The sequence below is a fragment of the Phaseolus vulgaris genome, chromosome 11, assembly GCF_051622355.1.
Source record: "Phaseolus vulgaris cultivar YP4 chromosome 11, ASM5162235v1, whole genome shotgun sequence".
NCBI lineage: Eukaryota > Viridiplantae > Streptophyta > Magnoliopsida > Fabales > Fabaceae > Phaseolus > Phaseolus vulgaris.
This window is the reverse complement of record NC_143508.1, coordinates 3,305,344-3,323,504: the sequence shown is the minus strand read 5'-3', so window position 1 is coordinate 3,323,504 and position 18,161 is coordinate 3,305,344. Positions and strand designations below refer to the sequence as shown.

The following is an 18,161-nucleotide window of genomic DNA, read 5'->3' as shown; positions in this document are numbered from 1 at the left end:
CTTATATTATTTTTTCGGTGACGAAATAATTTGTTGTCATCAACATTTTTTTCTTATCGTTGTTTTCAAATATTCTTTTCAATGACGATGTTCCATCGTTGACATTTGAAGTTTCTGGTAGTAATTTAAGAGTTTTGCGTGTGATGAAAATGAAACCGTAAAGGAAGAAATAAGAATATATGTGTTTGGATTAACTTCAGTGGAAATATTTTTAAGAGATTTGAAAATGAAATAAAATATTATTTTCGTAAGTTAAACTTAATATATATATATATATATATATATATATTAATTTGTATAATTTTTTGCATAATGTTTTAAAATTATTTTTTAAACGTATATCTAAGATTTATTTAAATTAGTTTTTCTAGAAGCACTTTTCAAACAAAAATAATAATAATAATAAATTACATAAGTTTCATCACAAGGAAACTCTTTTATAATAAGAAAATAAGTTTTTATATCAGCATGATAAGAAAATAAATAGAAGTTAAGAAACCTCTTTGAAATTTTAAAAAGAGGTTTTATAAATTAATTTATGTATAATTTAACTTTACTATGAAAAAATGTGGCATGAAAAATATGAACTTTCACACCACTCTTTATTAATCAGATGAATCCGTATCAATTAATAAATAACATTTATCAACCTCTCATTTAAGAGTATTATAAGCATGAAATATGAGATGACAAGTCTCCTATAAATATGAGAGCTCATCTTTTGTCATTTTTAACTTAAAATTAGTACTAAAATGATATCTATTTTTTGTCATTCTATTTTCTTCAGTCATCTTTAGGTTAGTCTTCTTCAAAACTTAACTTACCTACCCTAAATCTTAAACACTAAACCCTAAATTCTCATAAATTTCTAAGTATACTTCAATCTATTGAAACTCCTCTTGAATTTTCAAGAATGTTTTTGCTTCTCAATTTTCCTTCATCTTTCATCCAAAGAAATCTATCGTTAGAGCGTTTTCCATCGATAAGGGACAACTTATTACCTAAAAATGAGGTGTGTATTAAGATATAGTAATAATAAAATATATAATATTTAAAATTATTCGTAAATAAAGAGAAATCAAACCTTGATTGGTTAGGAGTGAGAGATTAATTTGTTTCGGATTCTCTGTCATACTCTTGTTAGTTGAAATTTCAAACATAATGATCATATCACATAAGGTATGGTTGGCTGAAATTTATATATATTATGAACTAAGGTCGGTTTCGGTCAAAGCATATATAACTGAACAAGCACAATAATCATAGCATATTTCAACCATTACCTAAGATGCATTCATAAAACCAAAATTTATTACATTATTCTCGGGATAAATTCAAAACAAAAATCGCCATTCTACATCTACAAACCACCTCATCAAGGGTGCTGATCCTTAGTGTTCTGTGCTTTTTTTAACGTAACTGTACATCCATAAACTAATGACAAGTACAAGAGTTAGGAACTTAGAATTCAACAAAACTAATTGAAACTTGATGACCTGCTCCATTGTTCTTTCAAGTGCTCACTATAGCTGAGCTCAGTGCTAGTTTGTGACGTATTGTCTTCGTCCACACCAAGTAAAGCAAGACTCAGGTGTAACTCTGCACTTGAACTTGGATACACTTCATCATCAATGTTTTCTCCATTTTCTGAATCCTCCTCATTGTTCCCATGCGAGTTCAGCAAATATTCAACTTTCTCATCCCCTTTTAGGATCTTCAGTATCTGTACACCACAAAGTTTAAGATCAAAAAGCATATATTTTTTCCAAGAGCATAATATCCCCATAACTAAAAACTAATATAGCCCTCCATGAAAATCGAATCAAGCCATTTTTAAAGTGAATTGGTTTGGTCTTTTTTCAAAATGAATGTTTTTTTTAACCTGTCATACTAATGCACAGTTCAATTTAAAAAACCAGAATGAACTTTATAAAAACAGTTCAGTTAATTAAATCACTTTTCTAAAGTGATTCGGTTTCATTTTTCTCAAAAAGCTTCTCTCTTTTTCACACCTCAATTGAAAATGTGATTTTCATTAAGAACATGACAACTTGGGTGTGATTTGGTATTACCTGATTCAGTTTAGGACGAAGTCGAGCAGCCCGTGTGATGCATAAAGATGCTGCCATAACCATTCTCTGCAATTGTACCTCATCATATTTCCCTTCTAATTCTGGGTCCAATAAGCCTTTAATGTCCCCACTATCTATTATTGGTTTTGCCTGAAAATGAAATAGTTGTTTATGATTCTCAGATTTATAAACTATCAAGATATATACTTTGAGTGGCTATACTTTTCAACAATTCTTTTTTTGAGTCAAATCATTTATCTTCTTTTATGCTTCTCTTTCCATTCTTACATTTTTTTTATACGATTAAGGGAAGTTAAAATCCATTATTGTAAATGGGGGTAGGTCTTACCCACACGATCAAGCTCTCCTGTCCTTTGCAAGCTGCTGAGCTGATTGGTTCCCTTCCTGATATTAGTTCAAGTAGAACTATACCAAAGGCATAAACATCTATCTTGTCACTGACCTTTCCATACATGAAGTATTCAGGAGCAAGATAACCAAATGTTCCTACTACATCTTGAGTCAAAAAGGATGAAGTTGTTGGTCCCCATGTTGCAAGTCCGAAATCAGATAACTGCATCAAGGACAATCGTGGGTGACAATGAATTTCTCAAAAAATGTTACTTCAATTGAATACTAATAGTACTACATGTTCTTTTCAATAGTAGTAGTCTCAAAACTTGTGATTACCAGAGGTTCAAACCCTTGGGTAAGAAGAATGTTAGAAGACTTGACATCTCTATGTATAACAGGCTTCAAAGCTTCCCTGTGTATGTAATCGAGGGCTTCAGCGATCCTAACTGCCACATTAAATCTCATTTCCCATGACAATTTGCTCTTTCCTATATATCCATTTTCAAATTCATATCAGCATCATTTACATCTTCCAACAATTGAAATGATGGATGAAAAGTAAAACAAAAAATAGATAGAAACTTTACCATGCAGATTTTCCTCTAAGCTGCCCTGGGGCAAATAATCATAAACTGAGATTAAAGTATTGTTCTCTGTGCAAATCCCAAGTAGAGGGGTAATGTTTTTGTGCCTCAATGGGGATATTATTTCCACCTCAAGGGCAAAATCTTTCCAGGCTTCTTTTGATGAATGCAATACTTTAACTGCCACAGGCTTTCCATCAGGCAGGACTCCTTTGTACACACGATTGCTCCCTCCTTTTCCAACCAAGTTTTCTGCAATGAAATTATTAAGAAGTGGACTTAGCCTAACTCAACCTATGAAATATTCTAATCTCTAGTTGATGTAAGATCTTCAATGCACCCCTCTCACGTCGAAAGTGACAACTTGTGTGTGAAATAATATATTATGAGTGACCTGATAACAGTCCGATAGTGGGTAACATGATAAGTTCAACAAACTCGCTAGGATAGACTCAAAAAGAACTTTGATATCATATTAAAAAGTGAACTTTAAGCCTAACTCAACCTCATAAAACTAACTTATAGATTTAAACTCACTTATATACTATGAAATGCTTTAATCACTAGTTGATGTGGATCTCCAACACGAATACAAAGTTATATAATTATATTTTATTTATTTAGAAACAAAAGAAATGGTAACAATTAGTATTGTAAGCAATAGTGGTCCAACCTGAAGAAAATTGTCTAGTGCAAGACTGCAGAACTTCAAGGCTGAACCATTTGCAGTCGATTGAATTTACGCGTAGCATCTCCTCTAGGCCATTTGGTAGCTCAACAGATGGAGCTGAAGAAAATTTGGAGCTCTCATCATCAATATCGCTGATGCTCCTTTCAAATGGATTTTCCTCAGAGGAAGAAGACCAGGGACTTTTACACGGTGAACGATCTGGTAAGGTCATTACCCATTGTACTACTGGCATATCCCTTGCATTATGGGTTTGTGACGTTCCCGAGTTGGCTCCTCGGAGTAGAGGCCACCCGAGCTTCTTCTGCTCAGCTGAATCACCTGCAAACATGGATATTGACCTTGACTTGGCCTTTCCCACTCCGTTAAATGCTTCTTCCTTCAATTCTAAGGAATTTTTGGTTGCTGATTTCTCAATCTCCAGGGTGGAGTCACCAAATGTAGACTGGTTTACTTTGTCACTCAAGTTTTTTCCTATGGTTTTTAAGCTTGGTCTTGGATCCATTATAAGACCACCTGCCACAAGAGGAAACAATCTTCATTCTATTTCGCTTTTTCACTGACTTATGGTATTCTTTTGAGACAAAACCATGGTTTGCTCTATGAAAGAAAGTTATTGGAGCACATATGTGAACCTGGTTGTTGTTCGTTGGTGCAATTCCTATAGACAATCCTTGAGCCTTGGATGGCTAGAACATTGGTGGTGAGTGGTAGTTGTTTGGCGCAATATTTAGCTAAGCCAGCTCGACCCCTGCAATTGAAATCTGTTTTAGTCTTTTAACCAATCAGAGAAGGCATATGAAGTCAGATAAACTAAACTCATAACAAGAAATATCACAGATTTTATTTTCTTCTTTAATCTCCACATACCCTACCACTAGAGCCAGAGCATCATGTTTTTTTGCTTCTCTAACAAGAATGTTTCGAACGGATCTTCCATAGAAGATTTGACCACTGAGATCTACCTGAAATCCAACCATGCCCGTCAATAAAATCTATGACATTTACCAACAACGTGAAAGAAAGGGAAAAAAGTACAGAAAAGTCCATGTACCTTCTTAACACCACATAGCCCTTCATAAACTTCTAAATAGTCATCTATCAGATTATTGCTTTTGGAAACATGATCTGCATTAAATTAACCTTTTCAACAACTTCATGCGTGAAAAAAAATATATATGCTATAACATGCGTGGAAGCTTTGAAGTTTTTTACCTGGATTTTTAACAACATGGATTGCTACAACACAATCCCCTGGTTCAGCAACTTTGACAAGGGCCCAGTTGAGAAGCTGTCTACAATGGCAATCAATTCTAATCCCAACCAAAACAAACCTCTTTTCAACTGCCATTGCGTTTTGCCTTTACATCAATCACCTCACCTTCCTTGTTGAGTGAACCATCTCATCCTCTCCAAAACAGAGCAACTGTTACTTTCATGGTTGGGACTTCAACCTGATGATCAAACCTTGGCACACCAGCATATACCAGAGTTGAATATTAAATAGCAGCACCTATTGACAAAGACGGCGCCCCATTAAAAAAATATTTAAATCTATGGCGAGAGAGAAGAAGAATAAAACATTCAAAACCACATGACTCAGAATTAATATAATATCCTCGTAAAACAAGAAGATGGCATTAAAAATATGTGGGACAAAACAAGATTAGGCGAAAAAACTGTGTACCTAAATATTGTTGTAAGCAGCCATGTTTATTTTAACTGGATTACCAACTCCACCTAAAATTTCAAAGACGAATGAATGTGCATTTAGGTATTGTGGAAGAATGGAATGAAAGAAGAGACATGCAGATGATTGAGATGTGGAAAAAAGTGTTCTTGAACGAAAGGGGTTCATAAAATTGGAAAGAAGCAGTAAAAGATTCAGAGGGTGTTGCTAAGGAAAAAACAATGATGCGAAAAGTACGGATAAAAGGTTGTGTTTTAAGGAACGATGATATATGCACCTGAAAAATTTTAGTCCTAAAAAGGAGTTTTCGCGGGAAACCCTTAATATCCGGTTCTGTTACTTGGTCCGATGAAGATCAAACACTGTTCCACGATTATTGCGCCGTAGATGTTAGCAAACTGGAATAGAAAATGTATTTACGCAACAAAAATTAAATACTTTTCAACATCTAAAATCATAAACCTCAATAATCAGTTTTATTAATTATATTTTAAAAGCTATTTATTATATCCTGAGAAATTCCTAAACCAAAACGAAGTATGTAATTTTTAGTATTGTCTATTTTTTTTTGTATTTTCAATGTAACAAACAAACATCAAAGAATAGTTTATTTTCATATTAAAAAAAGAAAAGGAAAATTTATCATCATAACCGTAAATATTGTCTAACAAAAACTATTTTCTATTTTTTTTCTTATATAATATTCTCAAGTTTAATCTATTACGAAAATGTTTTTGTAAATAACATTTGATAGAAATATATGGTTAAATCCTTAGTTAAAGAGACACTCTGTAAATTTATAATATTTTGTATTAGGAAAAATTTACAAAATTCAGAATAATTACAATGGAAAATATGTACATAACATATCCTAAAATAAATATATATATATATATATATATTAATAAAGGATAAGTTATAAAAAAGTTAATAACAATTACATTTCAAATCATAAATACTAATAAGCAATTCAAATTATTAGTCATTTAATATTTATGAACTTAGCTATCTACATATTTATTAAATGACTAATGAGTTCACAATAATTATTAGTCATTTAATATTTATGAACCTAGTTATATATATTATTTAAAATAACATTAAAATATAGAATAAAGTATAAAAAATAAGTAAACAAGACCAAGATACTCTATTTATGAAAATAATAATTTTTTCAATAAAGATTTAGAAAAGAATGTGATATTTTTGTTTAAAAAGAGAAAAAAATATTTTATTAATAATGAATATTATAAAAAGAAGTAGAGTATTTGGTAAAAAAATAATTTTCTATAACAAAAATACTGAAATAAAAAAAAAATATTCCATTCTATTTTCTAAGGAGTTAGGATGATTTAACATGAATACCTAATCATCACTTCTTCTCATGACATAATTGGTAAAGAAAGATGATTCATAATTATGTAATAATTAATATCGTCCAAAGGAGATAAACACAACCAAATGATATTACGTGCAGGCAGTGTTGTGCCTACAAAATCCATTTTGTCTCCTTCCTTCTCTTTAGAATCTTAAGAAATCGATTGGTTAACCACTCCATGTAAAACCCTAATTTGCGAAAGAAAATATCTTAAATAGAAAAACCCTAAACCCTTATATTTTTGTGTTGAGAAATTTGGGTAACTCTCTCAAACATACCATAAACTCTCCCAATTACTTATTTTGTGATGTTAAATTGTTTTTTAGTCTGTAATGTAAGATACAAGATTTTCCAATATGTTATTTAGTTTTTATTTTAGTAGCATATGTTATTTTAAGTAATTCTTTATAGGTCTATAATAGTAAATTTTCTCTATCAGTATTTGAAAAAGAGTTTAAAATATTTTTCTTTTTATGATTATGTAGATTTTTAATTTTATATTGAAAAGATGAATTTTACTGGTTTATGGTTTGAATTTTGTTTTGATTTGTGTTGCATTTACTCTAGGACTAATGTTACTTGAATGTGAAACACTTGTCTTAATTACTTTGAAAAATCAGGTTTAGAGTTTCTAACAATGGAATGTACGTGCTCATAAGCTTGCTAACTTAGACTTTATTTATAAAGAATATTTTCATTAGTATGATTTTTATCTATTTTTTTTTAAAGTTTTTTATTAATATATATATATTAATAATGTACCGTTTTTATTAATATATAGATTTTAGTGTAGTTATTTTATTTTTTTATGTAATGTGACAAATTATTGTTGTTATTTAAGATGTTTCGTGAAGTTTCGAGGTTAACATAAGAGTTTTATAAAAAAACAAAATTATTAAAAAAATCATTTTTTATCAAGATTTCAATTTTTTATTTTGTATATAATTTTGTAAGTAATATATATATATATATTTTGTGTTCAAGATTAATTATAATTTACCACTAAGTATATCCATATTTTTGTGTTATAAATTTGATATTCGAGCAGCTTTTACACTTGACTATTTGGGAGCCCACGTTTTTTATTGAATTTTTTTTCACTGTTCTCTTTTCAGCACCTCACAGTATTCCCCTTAGAAGAATATATAATAGCAGCCCTAACTGAAGAACAATGAAGAAGACGTAGTATATTTTAATGTATGAATTGCTTAAGAAGGTGAAATTGAAGTTGAGAATGAAATAAAAGTTGAACACGTTAAAATTCTGATTGTTTAACAGGCCCCACAAATTCAAAGTCTAAAGCACAACCTTTCAACTTTCAACATCAATACATTTGACGTATTGTTGTGTCAGGCGAGGTTGTTCTTTGGTGAGAAATGAGCTCACAAATCTTCTGCCTTATCTGATATTAGGTACAACAGAAATTGGTGTGGTGTGGTTTGGTTTCTTCTAACTGGACTTTCACCTTTTCTTTATCACTTTTTCTGTCCATTTTGGTGTCATAATTAAGTTGTCATTTCCTCTTCATAACAACCAAAAAGAAAAGGCATTTACTCTATAATAGATTAAACATACTATTTAGACTTCAAATCAGTTAAGATGAGATATGTAGAATCATCGTTCATAAGTTATTTTCATTTTAAGATGTAACAGTTTTATTTTTAAAAACTCATTTTTTTTATGAAGGAGTACTTAAAATATCATTGATTTCGATTGTTAAATGATATGAGATTATTAAATATATCATACCAAACTTCAATAAGAATTTGCTTTTAAAATCTCATCACACTCACAAATGATACAATGTTTCAATTTCAAATCATTTATATAATATAGTTTATAAAGTCCGGACACTCTTTTTAAATAATGTATCCGTGTTAAACATATGTATTAAACACTGATATTTGTATGACACTCGTAAGACACGTATCGGTGAAGTATACAATTCAAAAAATATTTGTTAGATTTCTGACAATTTTAGCACGGGTGTAACACAATTTTAAAAATGAAAAATACATTAACTTTCTAAAAACTCAAATTTATTATATAAAATTTTATTACGATTATAAAAATAAAGAACAAATTTTTTTGAACCAGTTATAAAAAATATTTTTTTACTAAAAATACTGAAACATAATTAGTGCACATAAATCTTTATTTTCAAATTATATAATTCATAATTATATAGTATAAAGTATATAGATATGTGTCTCCGTGTCCTACATTTTAGAAATTATACATATCAGTCTCTATATCAGTATTTATGCTACATAAGTATGGAGGTAGGAACGAATAAAAGGAAAAGAAAGCAAATTTAATTATTGGAAAAAGAAAGCAGACGTGAAAACATTTTAACAGTTTTCTAATGGAGAGGGATTAAGAATGTTTGGTGAAAGTTAGAGGTCTAAACTGTCTGCGAATAATGTTTTACAAGAAAGGAAAAACTATTATAACTTTCTTTTGTTAAACATATAGAATCATTAAAACTTATATTTTTGGCCTTTTAGTTTAGTATCAGTGGCTTTGATGTTTATAGTTTTCATTGTTAAATTTTAGTGCATAGATTTTAAAAAAATATATAGTTTGTATAGTTTTAATTATTCAGTATATTTTATTCTGTATTAAACATTTGAATAATGAACGTCTATAATTTATTATTTATTTAATATTATATATTAAACTGTTTCACTTTTACAGATTAAATAATTACTAGTACTTATATGCTTTTGTGGATTTATAATGCTGTAAAAATTCAATAACAAATTAACTATAGAATTATAATTGCCATTTTTTTAATATGTGAACCGAAATCGATCTATTAAAGTTACAAAAAAATTATATATTTTTATGTAAACAAATTAAAATTATAAAAAGTACAACTACTCATTATTAAATTAAAGAGACCAAAGTTTAAAAGCCAATACAAAATCATCTACAATAATTTATCAAGGGAAATTATTATATTTTTTTGAAAAGATGCATGACCAACTGAAACGATTATTGACCAAACAAATTTAAAAGGACGAACAAGGTCCTTCTTCCTTGCTTTTAAAAATTAAAATCAAATCCATATTCTTTCCTTTAACTAATTTACCTTTAATATTTTATTTGGCAACTAGTTTATTAGGTCATCTATAATATGAATTTCATACTATAAGATTTTATTTTATATAATTTTTAAGATTTTGTTTACAACTTTTGTTTTAATATGCGTGAGTTTAATGAAATTGACACTTTAGAAGTTTTTTTATTTAGAATTTACATTTTTCAAAACTTAAAAAAAATAAAATTCTTTATACTGCATAAACATGTTTTAATGGTGTATTTTATAAGACTGAGGTTAAACTTATAATTGTGAATATATGACTTTTTTTATTGGAGATGGCTTTAGAGTAAAAACTAATATTGTTCTTCCATTTTTCTTCTTTCTACTCTCCAAAACATATGAGGTCAAACACTATTTCTCTCTCATCCAATTTGAGGCTACAAGACAATAAACATATCAAACTTGACGGTTTTCTTAAGGAAGTTCATTTTTACTTGTCTTCAAATTTCTATCTTTTTTTTTGGAAATTTGCTTGCACAAGGATTTGATGAGTTTTTGGAAATAATAAAAGGAAGTTCCTTTTTATGTTATATCTCATCCTCGTCTTTAATAATTTCAGTAAAAAAAAATCATTAAATATTTTTTTTTTAGAAATAAAATACATTAAGAATAACATCACTAAAAAAAGACTGAGAAATCTCACCATAGATTAAAATAGTATGAGTTGTTTCAACAAGATGTTTATTCTTGACTCAACTACTCCATTTTGTTGGGATATATAAGCACATGAAGTTTGATGGAGAATATCATGAGAAGCCATAAAATTTTTAAAAGAATGAGAAAGATACTCAGACCCATTATCAACACTCAAAATTCAAATGAAAATTTCAAATTGATTTTTAATTTCATGGTAAAAGATTTGAAATATAAAAAACAAATCAATAACGATTTTTTTTATTAAAAATACCTCATCAATAAAAATATACTAAAATCCTAAATTAGACTTAGTACAATTTGGTTTCCAAATGTTAGAGTGAAACTAAGGCAAAAGGAGACGAAATATGTTATGAGACACTACCAGGGAAAGTTTGTGGCCAAGTTTGTCACAATGGTCACACATGTGACACCCTTTTCCCGGCTTGTGAGAGCGAGTACAATCATTACGCCGAGAGATTAAAGCAGAATAGTCAACAACAGGAGAAGATATATTAGTAGTGCTGACACACGCAAAATGGTGGAACAAGTGGAAGAGAAATTGGACACAACAGAAGATTTCAAAATTTGAGCGCGGATATGAGAATAATCATCAGGAAGGCCATGTAAACCCAATAACATGAAGAACATGGATCTTTGCTCTAGTTCTTAAGAAAAAGTGGAGGTGGGAAGTAACATTAGAAGAAAAAATTGTTTTAACGGGAGTTTATTTTTACATTATACAGGGTTAAAACTTTTATTAAGTCATTTATCCAGGGTTGCAGTTTCCCTCGCTAAACCGTCATTAGGAAACGTGTTTCTTAAAGTTTTTTTTAAATTCTAACCCTATGCTCTAAATACCATATTAAAATAAAAAAAGAAAAATAGAATAAATCCTTATGCACATAAATACATAAGATTATATTTATATAAAAAAAAATACATGGAAAAGAAATAAAAAATAGGGAGTAAACTCATTACATATGTAGAAATATATAACAATATCTATAATATATAATAATATTTATAATATCTAAAAGTGAACAATTTAATTATCAAATATACCTTGAATTATACTTCAGGTATTAGTATCAAATCATAATGTTGAATATAACTTTTCGGAAATCATTAAGGTTCAAATATTTATCTGAGGACTTTACTAGTTAATTAACGTAATTGATTTATTTATCTAAATGATACATCTATGTAATATTCTGGTATTAATTTTTGAAATAGTATAATGTGCTTTTTCTCTTTTGTTAAATTACCCTTTATATGTGTGTTTGCCTTAGAGTGTAATCATCATAGTTTAATACGAGAACAAATGAGAATATAGGTGTCAGATTTACAAGAGATAAAATATATAGCCATTGTAATAGTATTTGAAATACTTTCTTTATAGATTTCTATTACTAAAAGTATGTTATATTTTATTTTGTTTTTATATACCAATATATATATATATATATATATATATAATAGGCTGCGTAGTTTTTTTATTCAAAGTGATGTTATTAGGATTCAAATTTTTTACTATATGTATTTTTTATTTAAGAGTATATTTGAATAAGTTTGGAAGAAAAACATTTCTATGATATATTTTCTTAGAATTTGTTTTTGAAAATTACAAGAAAACGTAAAAAAAAAAAGTTTTTTTCCCAAATATCTAATTTATGTATTTTACCCTAAACGTAAACTATAAATCTTAAATGTATTTTAATTAAAACAAAGAAACTAGCATTAACTTAATTTTAAAAAAAAAAGAAAAAAAAAAGAGTATCTTAGTTTACGACCATGTCATCTTAATAGAGCTCAAATCTCATAAACAAGATCACTAGATTCAAGTCATGTGCATGGAAAAAATGTAAATAGGAGAGATCTGTTTATAGTGAAAAAATTAATTATTAACAAAATAAATAAATATTTTTAACTAATAACAAGATAACCCCAGAAAAAATCCCCTAATTTTTGTAATATATATATATATATATATATATATATATATATATTTATATGACTAACGAAGAAAATCACAATCTTTTATTTACCTAAAATTTTATTTATTATTACAAACAATTTTAGATTTATCGACAGAAAATTACATAGGATAAGTGTCTGTCAGTAATTAGTTTAGAGCCTCTCATTAAAATTGTGTAAAATTGAACAATGAAATTAGAAAACAGATTGGTAAAATGTAACGATCAATCGAGAAAAAAAGACAGTAGAAGTTTGCATATGAATAAAAAAGTTATGGAGGTTGAATGGAAAGAAAGAAGATGGAAGCAGTTGAGGCCTGATAATGGTGAGGGTTTTGGTAGCTATCACATATGGGAAAGGTGTTGTGGCATACTCAACTGCAACTTTGTAACGATGCAAGAGAATTATTTGGTCCAAGAATATGATGGTGTAAGCCTTATTCTTTATGCAATAACGCCAACCATAAACATACCATCAAATCCTGTCATTAGGACATTCCATGTAGCTTTACGTGCTTGACATGCCCTCACTAATGTCTAATTTCGAATTTCATTTGCGTGCTAATAATGTTTGCTCTTAAAGATGCTCATATTGCATGTTGCATTTATTAAAAGGAGACACTGTCTATCAGAACATTAATCGCATATATTATGCAATAATTGCTACCTTTATTTAAATATAATACATATTGTTTTTCAAGTCAGATGCATCATTTGAAATATAATACAAGACTGTTAAGCCTTGGTATATTTTTAATGGGAATATATAGAAAAGCTCCAAATTAGAGTAGCATTTATTCATAGAGAGCAAAGCTGCAATCACAAAGGTAAAGCCTTTGGGAACAATTCTCATATGTATACAAGTTGTTCAACAATACCAACTTCACGGTCATATCTATATATTAATGAATAATGATACTATAAAAGAGAAGGTTTTTGAAGAGCAAAAAGATAATTCCAAAACGTTTGGAGGAGGCAAGAGGGCAGAGATCTTTAGCCCATGGCATACTTCTGGGTCCAGCTTCTAGCAGTGGACTCATACTTGACTTTGTCGCTCTTGCACATGTGAGCAATTTCAGGCATCAAAGGGTCATCAGGATTTGGATCCGTTAGCAGAGAACAAATAGAGAGCAGCACCTGCATCATGATTTTTGACAACCAGTCAGCATTTACAACACACAGAAACAAAATAATAATGACATCAACGAGTAAAGGTCTCCCAAAATGACCTTCGATATGGTGAGAGCAGGACTCCATTGTTCTTTGAGTATGTCCAGGCAAATATTGCCATTGCTGTTAATGTTGGGATGGAACACCTTGGTCCTGAATGCCACCTGAAAATAGTTTTTAATACTAAGCAGCAATCAGATCCAGCCCTTCACAATAAATACCAGTTACTAGAATTCTGAACTGAAGAAAATATGATTTTGTTAATGATTTTGCTACTATATGTTTATATATAAATCTATGCCCATATATATGGCTGCTTATGTGTATTGCTCTAGAAAAACAGATTTTCCACCTTCAAATATGGCAAAGGAAGAGACTCTTTGCTTATCCATAGTCATTTGTACATGAAAGTTTAGCTGAAATAAAGAGAATTGGTGTCAGAAACAGTAGTAACAGTTTTTGGTGTATACCTTGGGAGGTTTGAAGGGATAATCGGGAGGGAAATGGATGATGACGAGGAAAACGCCACCAGCATAAGGACTGTCATTTGGACCTATGATGGTTGCTTGCCAGTTGAACATGTCCTCGCCCACAGGCCCTGAAATCCGCCATAACAAGCATGTCACACTACACTGCAGTATGGTTGCAGCTAATAACGCAATTCAACTTTCATTCAACCTCCTTACCTGCACTGCATGAAGTTGGTGGATCTCTCTGCAAGTCCTTGAGCTCCTTCAGTATTCTCTTGGATGCCATTCACGTGATTTTAGAATCGTAGAAGAGGAAGCAGGGAGGATTGGGAAGCCAAAATGATTAGAACACTACAAGAAACAAAGCATGTTGCAGGCTATTTAATGGCTAGAGTAGGGAGATTGAACAGAATCAAGAGTTCCATTCACCAACGGAAGTGGGCACAGTATATATTCCTCACGAAAAAAAAGATAAGATTCTAATGATCATTCAACTTTTAGAGATGGGAGAAATGAATGAACCAAAGCTGTTTGCCACATTACATAGTATTTTGCAACCTCCTGCTGTCAATCAAATTATCTTTGGAAGAATGGTTCACACCATAAGATTCTTCATTAAGGTATTATATCAAAGCTAAATGTTGAATCTACATAGACATAATTATAGTTTAGTTTACTATTTTGTAAATTAAGACTTTATTTTAGCTTCTGGTACCACTTCCCCTGTCAAATGCATCGATGCCAAAACAAATAGTTATTGGACAAACCACGTCCAAAAAGAAGAAATTAGATCCACACTTTGGTAGTCGATGGTCACAGTCCACACGTTGAGTATCTGATAAAGCTGGTGACAAGTCAAAGATAAATTTGGTCTTGTTTTGTGAATCCTTCAAAATAACGTATATTCCTGCGCAACGGTGCAAGCACAAATTTGTTGACAGCTCCAATAATATTCCTTTCATTGCTTATCAGTTAAGATAGCATTTGAAAATTCGTTTTACCAGCCTGAGGCTGCAATTGTCACAGCATTCTAGTTCGCTAAGTCACCCTAATAGGAACAAACAAATGGAAGAATGAAACCTTAATCAAACCAACTATATCCAGGCTGTTAAAGCAGCTAACATAATTAATTACATATACTTAGTTCATATTCAAAGCCACGTATGCATGCAAGCACTTCCTAGATTAGATTACAACATGAATAGAACCCGTGTCCACTGCTGGAAATGTCCATCTAATAACAATCAATACAACAGGAAAACAGCCAACATATGCGCACGCCAAACATATTGAAATTATGACTGTACAGATCCTACAGCCAGAGACAATTAGACAAATAGCTTGATGCTTTTGAGCGAACCTTGATGTGGTCAGTTGGAGGCGGTGATTCCTTCATCTAGGTTGGAAATAGTATAAGATATAGAATGGCAAAGACTAAAGTCATGTCATCCTTCGCAAACTACTATATTAAGATTTGAATATCACAAAATGGAACATGCCTTTTGCCCCTTTCTCTTCTTTTTCTTCTGCTTTGGGGGCTGGAGAACTACCTTGATGGCCGCATCAAAAACAGCCTTCACATTCTGTATTCAAAGGCCAACATCAATAAGGTTGACTTCCTTTAACCTCAGAACTTTTAAAGATTCAGAGAACATATATGCAAACCTGTTGTGTTTTTGAACTACATTCAATATAAACTGGAGCACCGATGAGCTTTCTCAGTTCCTCACCCTTCAGAAAATAAAGTAAATCAGACCACTAAGTTCATGCCCGTAGTGTGGACAACAAATAAAGGCTAAAAGAAATAAACAGTAAAAGAAAATGCGAAAACAAATTGAAGGAAGTACTGGCAAATAACAAGCACCTGTCCTGTGGTGATGGGCACTGCGCTAGGATGATCTTGGAAGAACTGCTTATCATCCCGAAGATCTATAAGACAATGATTTGGTTGTCATGAAATTGAGATTCTGATAAATCATGAAGCCACTTGTGTACTAACTATGCGCACTCTTTCCTCCTACACTCCCTAATACACTTCAAAACTCCAGACTTCTCAAGCTTTTATTAGTAAGTAACCACTCATGCAGAGTTTAGAACAACCATTGCAATTGCCTTATGCTAACCAATTATTTGTTAAGTCACAACTCACAACTGGGGTAGGTTTGTAATACAGGAAGGAACTTCATTATTTCCTTCTCTACTGAATAACAACCAATCAAGTAACCGCGATAGCTTCAGATGATAGAATTAAGGTATAATTAGAGGTTGGGTTTATTGAACAAGTAAATTCTTCACTATAAAACAGTGAGTGATACACAACGTGAGTTTAAGAAGGCAATTCATCATTAAATGTAGAAACTTCAAAATATCATGGGTTTATCATGGAACTACAGTTATGCTGAATGTTATCTACCACATAAGGAGCACCATTAACAGTGTCACAAAATTAGAGAAAGTAACGAAAGGACAAGAATCTAACCAAGTTTTGTTCCAACAAGAATAATTGGAACACCGGGAGCATAATGCCTCAACTCAGGAATCCACTGGAAAAGAAGGAAGCAAAATTTTAGTCCAGATAAGAGAGGAAAAAAAGAAATAAGAGAAAGAGAAATACCAAGCTTACCTTTTTGGCAACATTTTCATAACTGGCCCTGCTTATGAGAGAGAAAGCAAGCAGGAAAACATCTGCTCCACGATAGCTTAAGGGTCTTAATCTGTTGTAATCTTCTTGGCCTGTTCCATGAGTTTAAAACATTATAACCATGACAAGACACTCCCCAAAATACAGTAAGTAGAACACGGAAACTATACTTACCAGCAGTATCCCACAACCCAAGATTCACAGTGCTTCCATCCACCACTACATTTGCACTGAAATTGTCAAAGACAGTCGGCACATAGTCCTGTTGCAATGAATCACAAAGAAACACAAGATGTCACAATTACTGCATCCCAAAGTCATCCCCATGATTCAGTCAATTGCAAGTCAAACAGCATAAAGAAAATCGTTTTAAAGATCCTTACATCAATCCCAAAAACAAAGATCTAAGTCACGAGATACCAATTTCAGCAAAGCATGTGAGAGGATACATTGTACCGCCGTGGAGTCATATAAAGCAAAAGGACAGCATCTAGGAATTGAAATCAACATCCAAGATATAACCAAAGATTTTTTTTTTTCCTCATTTCACCCAAATTACAAACAGGCCTATTTCAACGGTCCTCTCTAAGAAGGGCATACGAAATTGACTAGAGAAAAAAAGCGAAAAAAAAAATCCATGTTTAGTCTGTTTAAAAGAAACCTTAACATCAGCAACTCTAAACGAAAGATAAGGACAACAGAACCAATAAAACCCTAGGAACAAAAACACCCAAAAAGGAAATGAATTACGAAGAACACAAGCAAACCCATTTCTTACAAAGCAAGAACAAATAGGTCAGAAGTATCCCCAACCCATATTTTGTCATTGTCTGAAAACCCAGTAAGTTAGAACCCGAAGAGCACATAAAATGTGGAGCTTTTTCTTTGGGGTGAGAGAAGTAAAAACAGAAATGGCACTGACCGTTGGGAAAGTGTTGCTGGTGTAGGAGATAAGCATGCAAGTCTTGCCGACGGCACCATCACCGACGGTGACACACTTGATGAACCTGGAGGCACTCATTGGTATGATTGTTGGAGGGAGGATAAAGACTAATGGTTCATGTGGCAATGGTGAGTGGAATTGTGCATGTTCAAGGAGAGGAGGAAGAAGAAGAAGGGAGAGAGAAGAAAGGAGAAAAGGGTATTAGAGAAAGGGGAAAAGAATTGAATTTTGTGTACTGCTGGAGCTGGGCCTGCATGTTGTAGTTGCCAGCTATTGTTTTTGTTATGCCACAAATTCATCATCTTTCATATCTTAGACTACCAAATTTTAATATGCCCCCACCAACTCCCCTCACCTTCACCCCAATGCCTTTATCAAATTAACTAATCCAAACTAAATAAATAAGCTTTTATAAGATATTTTAACATTTACATAAATCCTTAAATTCCCATTACA

At 31.2% G+C, this 18,161-nt stretch overlaps 3 protein-coding genes across 6 annotated transcripts; all 3 read right to left on the bottom strand.

Annotated features, from left to right (window-relative positions):
• Positions 1-1,270: 1,270 nt before the first annotated feature.
• LOC137831065 (kinase with adenine nucleotide alpha hydrolases-like domain-containing protein) lies at positions 1,271-5,793 on the bottom strand. Of its 3 annotated transcripts, XM_068638590.2 has the most exons (12): positions 5,666-5,749; positions 5,386-5,438; positions 4,914-5,211; positions 4,753-4,826; positions 4,569-4,663; positions 4,334-4,449; positions 3,684-4,214; positions 3,014-3,262; positions 2,763-2,914; positions 2,422-2,646; positions 2,073-2,222; positions 1,271-1,723 (listed from the first exon to the last, which is right to left on the bottom strand). In XM_068638590.2, the coding sequence occupies exons 3-12, from the start codon at positions 5,047-5,049 to the stop codon at positions 1,478-1,480; spliced, it is 1,974 nt and encodes a 657-aa protein (XP_068494691.1). In that variant the 5' UTR covers positions 5,050-5,211; positions 5,386-5,438; positions 5,666-5,749; the 3' UTR covers positions 1,271-1,477. The 3 variants fall into 3 exon arrangements, with proteins under 3 accessions (XP_068494691.1, XP_068494700.1, XP_068494684.1); XM_068638599.2 differs by lacking the exon at positions 5,386-5,438 and having other exon boundaries at positions 5,666-5,793; XM_068638583.2 differs by lacking the exon at positions 5,666-5,749 and having other exon boundaries at positions 5,386-5,629.
• A 7,453-nt stretch (positions 5,794-13,246) lies between these two features.
• Positions 13,247-15,169, bottom strand: LOC137833281 (ubiquitin-conjugating enzyme E2 28). Of its 2 annotated transcripts, none has more exons than XM_068641643.1 (4): positions 14,338-15,169; positions 14,122-14,249; positions 13,711-13,815; positions 13,247-13,618 (listed from the first exon to the last, which is right to left on the bottom strand). In XM_068641643.1, exons 1-4 carry the CDS (start codon positions 14,405-14,407, stop codon positions 13,475-13,477), a joined length of 447 nt encoding a protein of 148 aa, XP_068497744.1. In that variant the 5' UTR covers positions 14,408-15,169; the 3' UTR covers positions 13,247-13,474. The 2 variants fall into 2 exon arrangements, with proteins under 2 accessions (XP_068497744.1, XP_090153523.1); XM_090297397.1 differs by having other exon boundaries at positions 13,711-13,834; positions 14,338-14,845.
• An 18-nt stretch (positions 15,170-15,187) lies between these two features.
• Positions 15,188-18,078, bottom strand: LOC137833277 (rac-like GTP-binding protein RAC1). The gene is made up of 7 exons (XM_068641638.1): positions 17,685-18,078; positions 16,937-17,024; positions 16,745-16,854; positions 16,601-16,664; positions 15,986-16,050; positions 15,787-15,852; positions 15,188-15,704 (listed from the first exon to the last, which is right to left on the bottom strand). Exons 1-7 carry the CDS (start codon positions 17,781-17,783, stop codon positions 15,603-15,605), a joined length of 594 nt encoding a protein of 197 aa, XP_068497739.1. The 5' UTR covers positions 17,784-18,078; the 3' UTR covers positions 15,188-15,602.
• Positions 18,079-18,161: the final 83 nt, after the last annotated feature.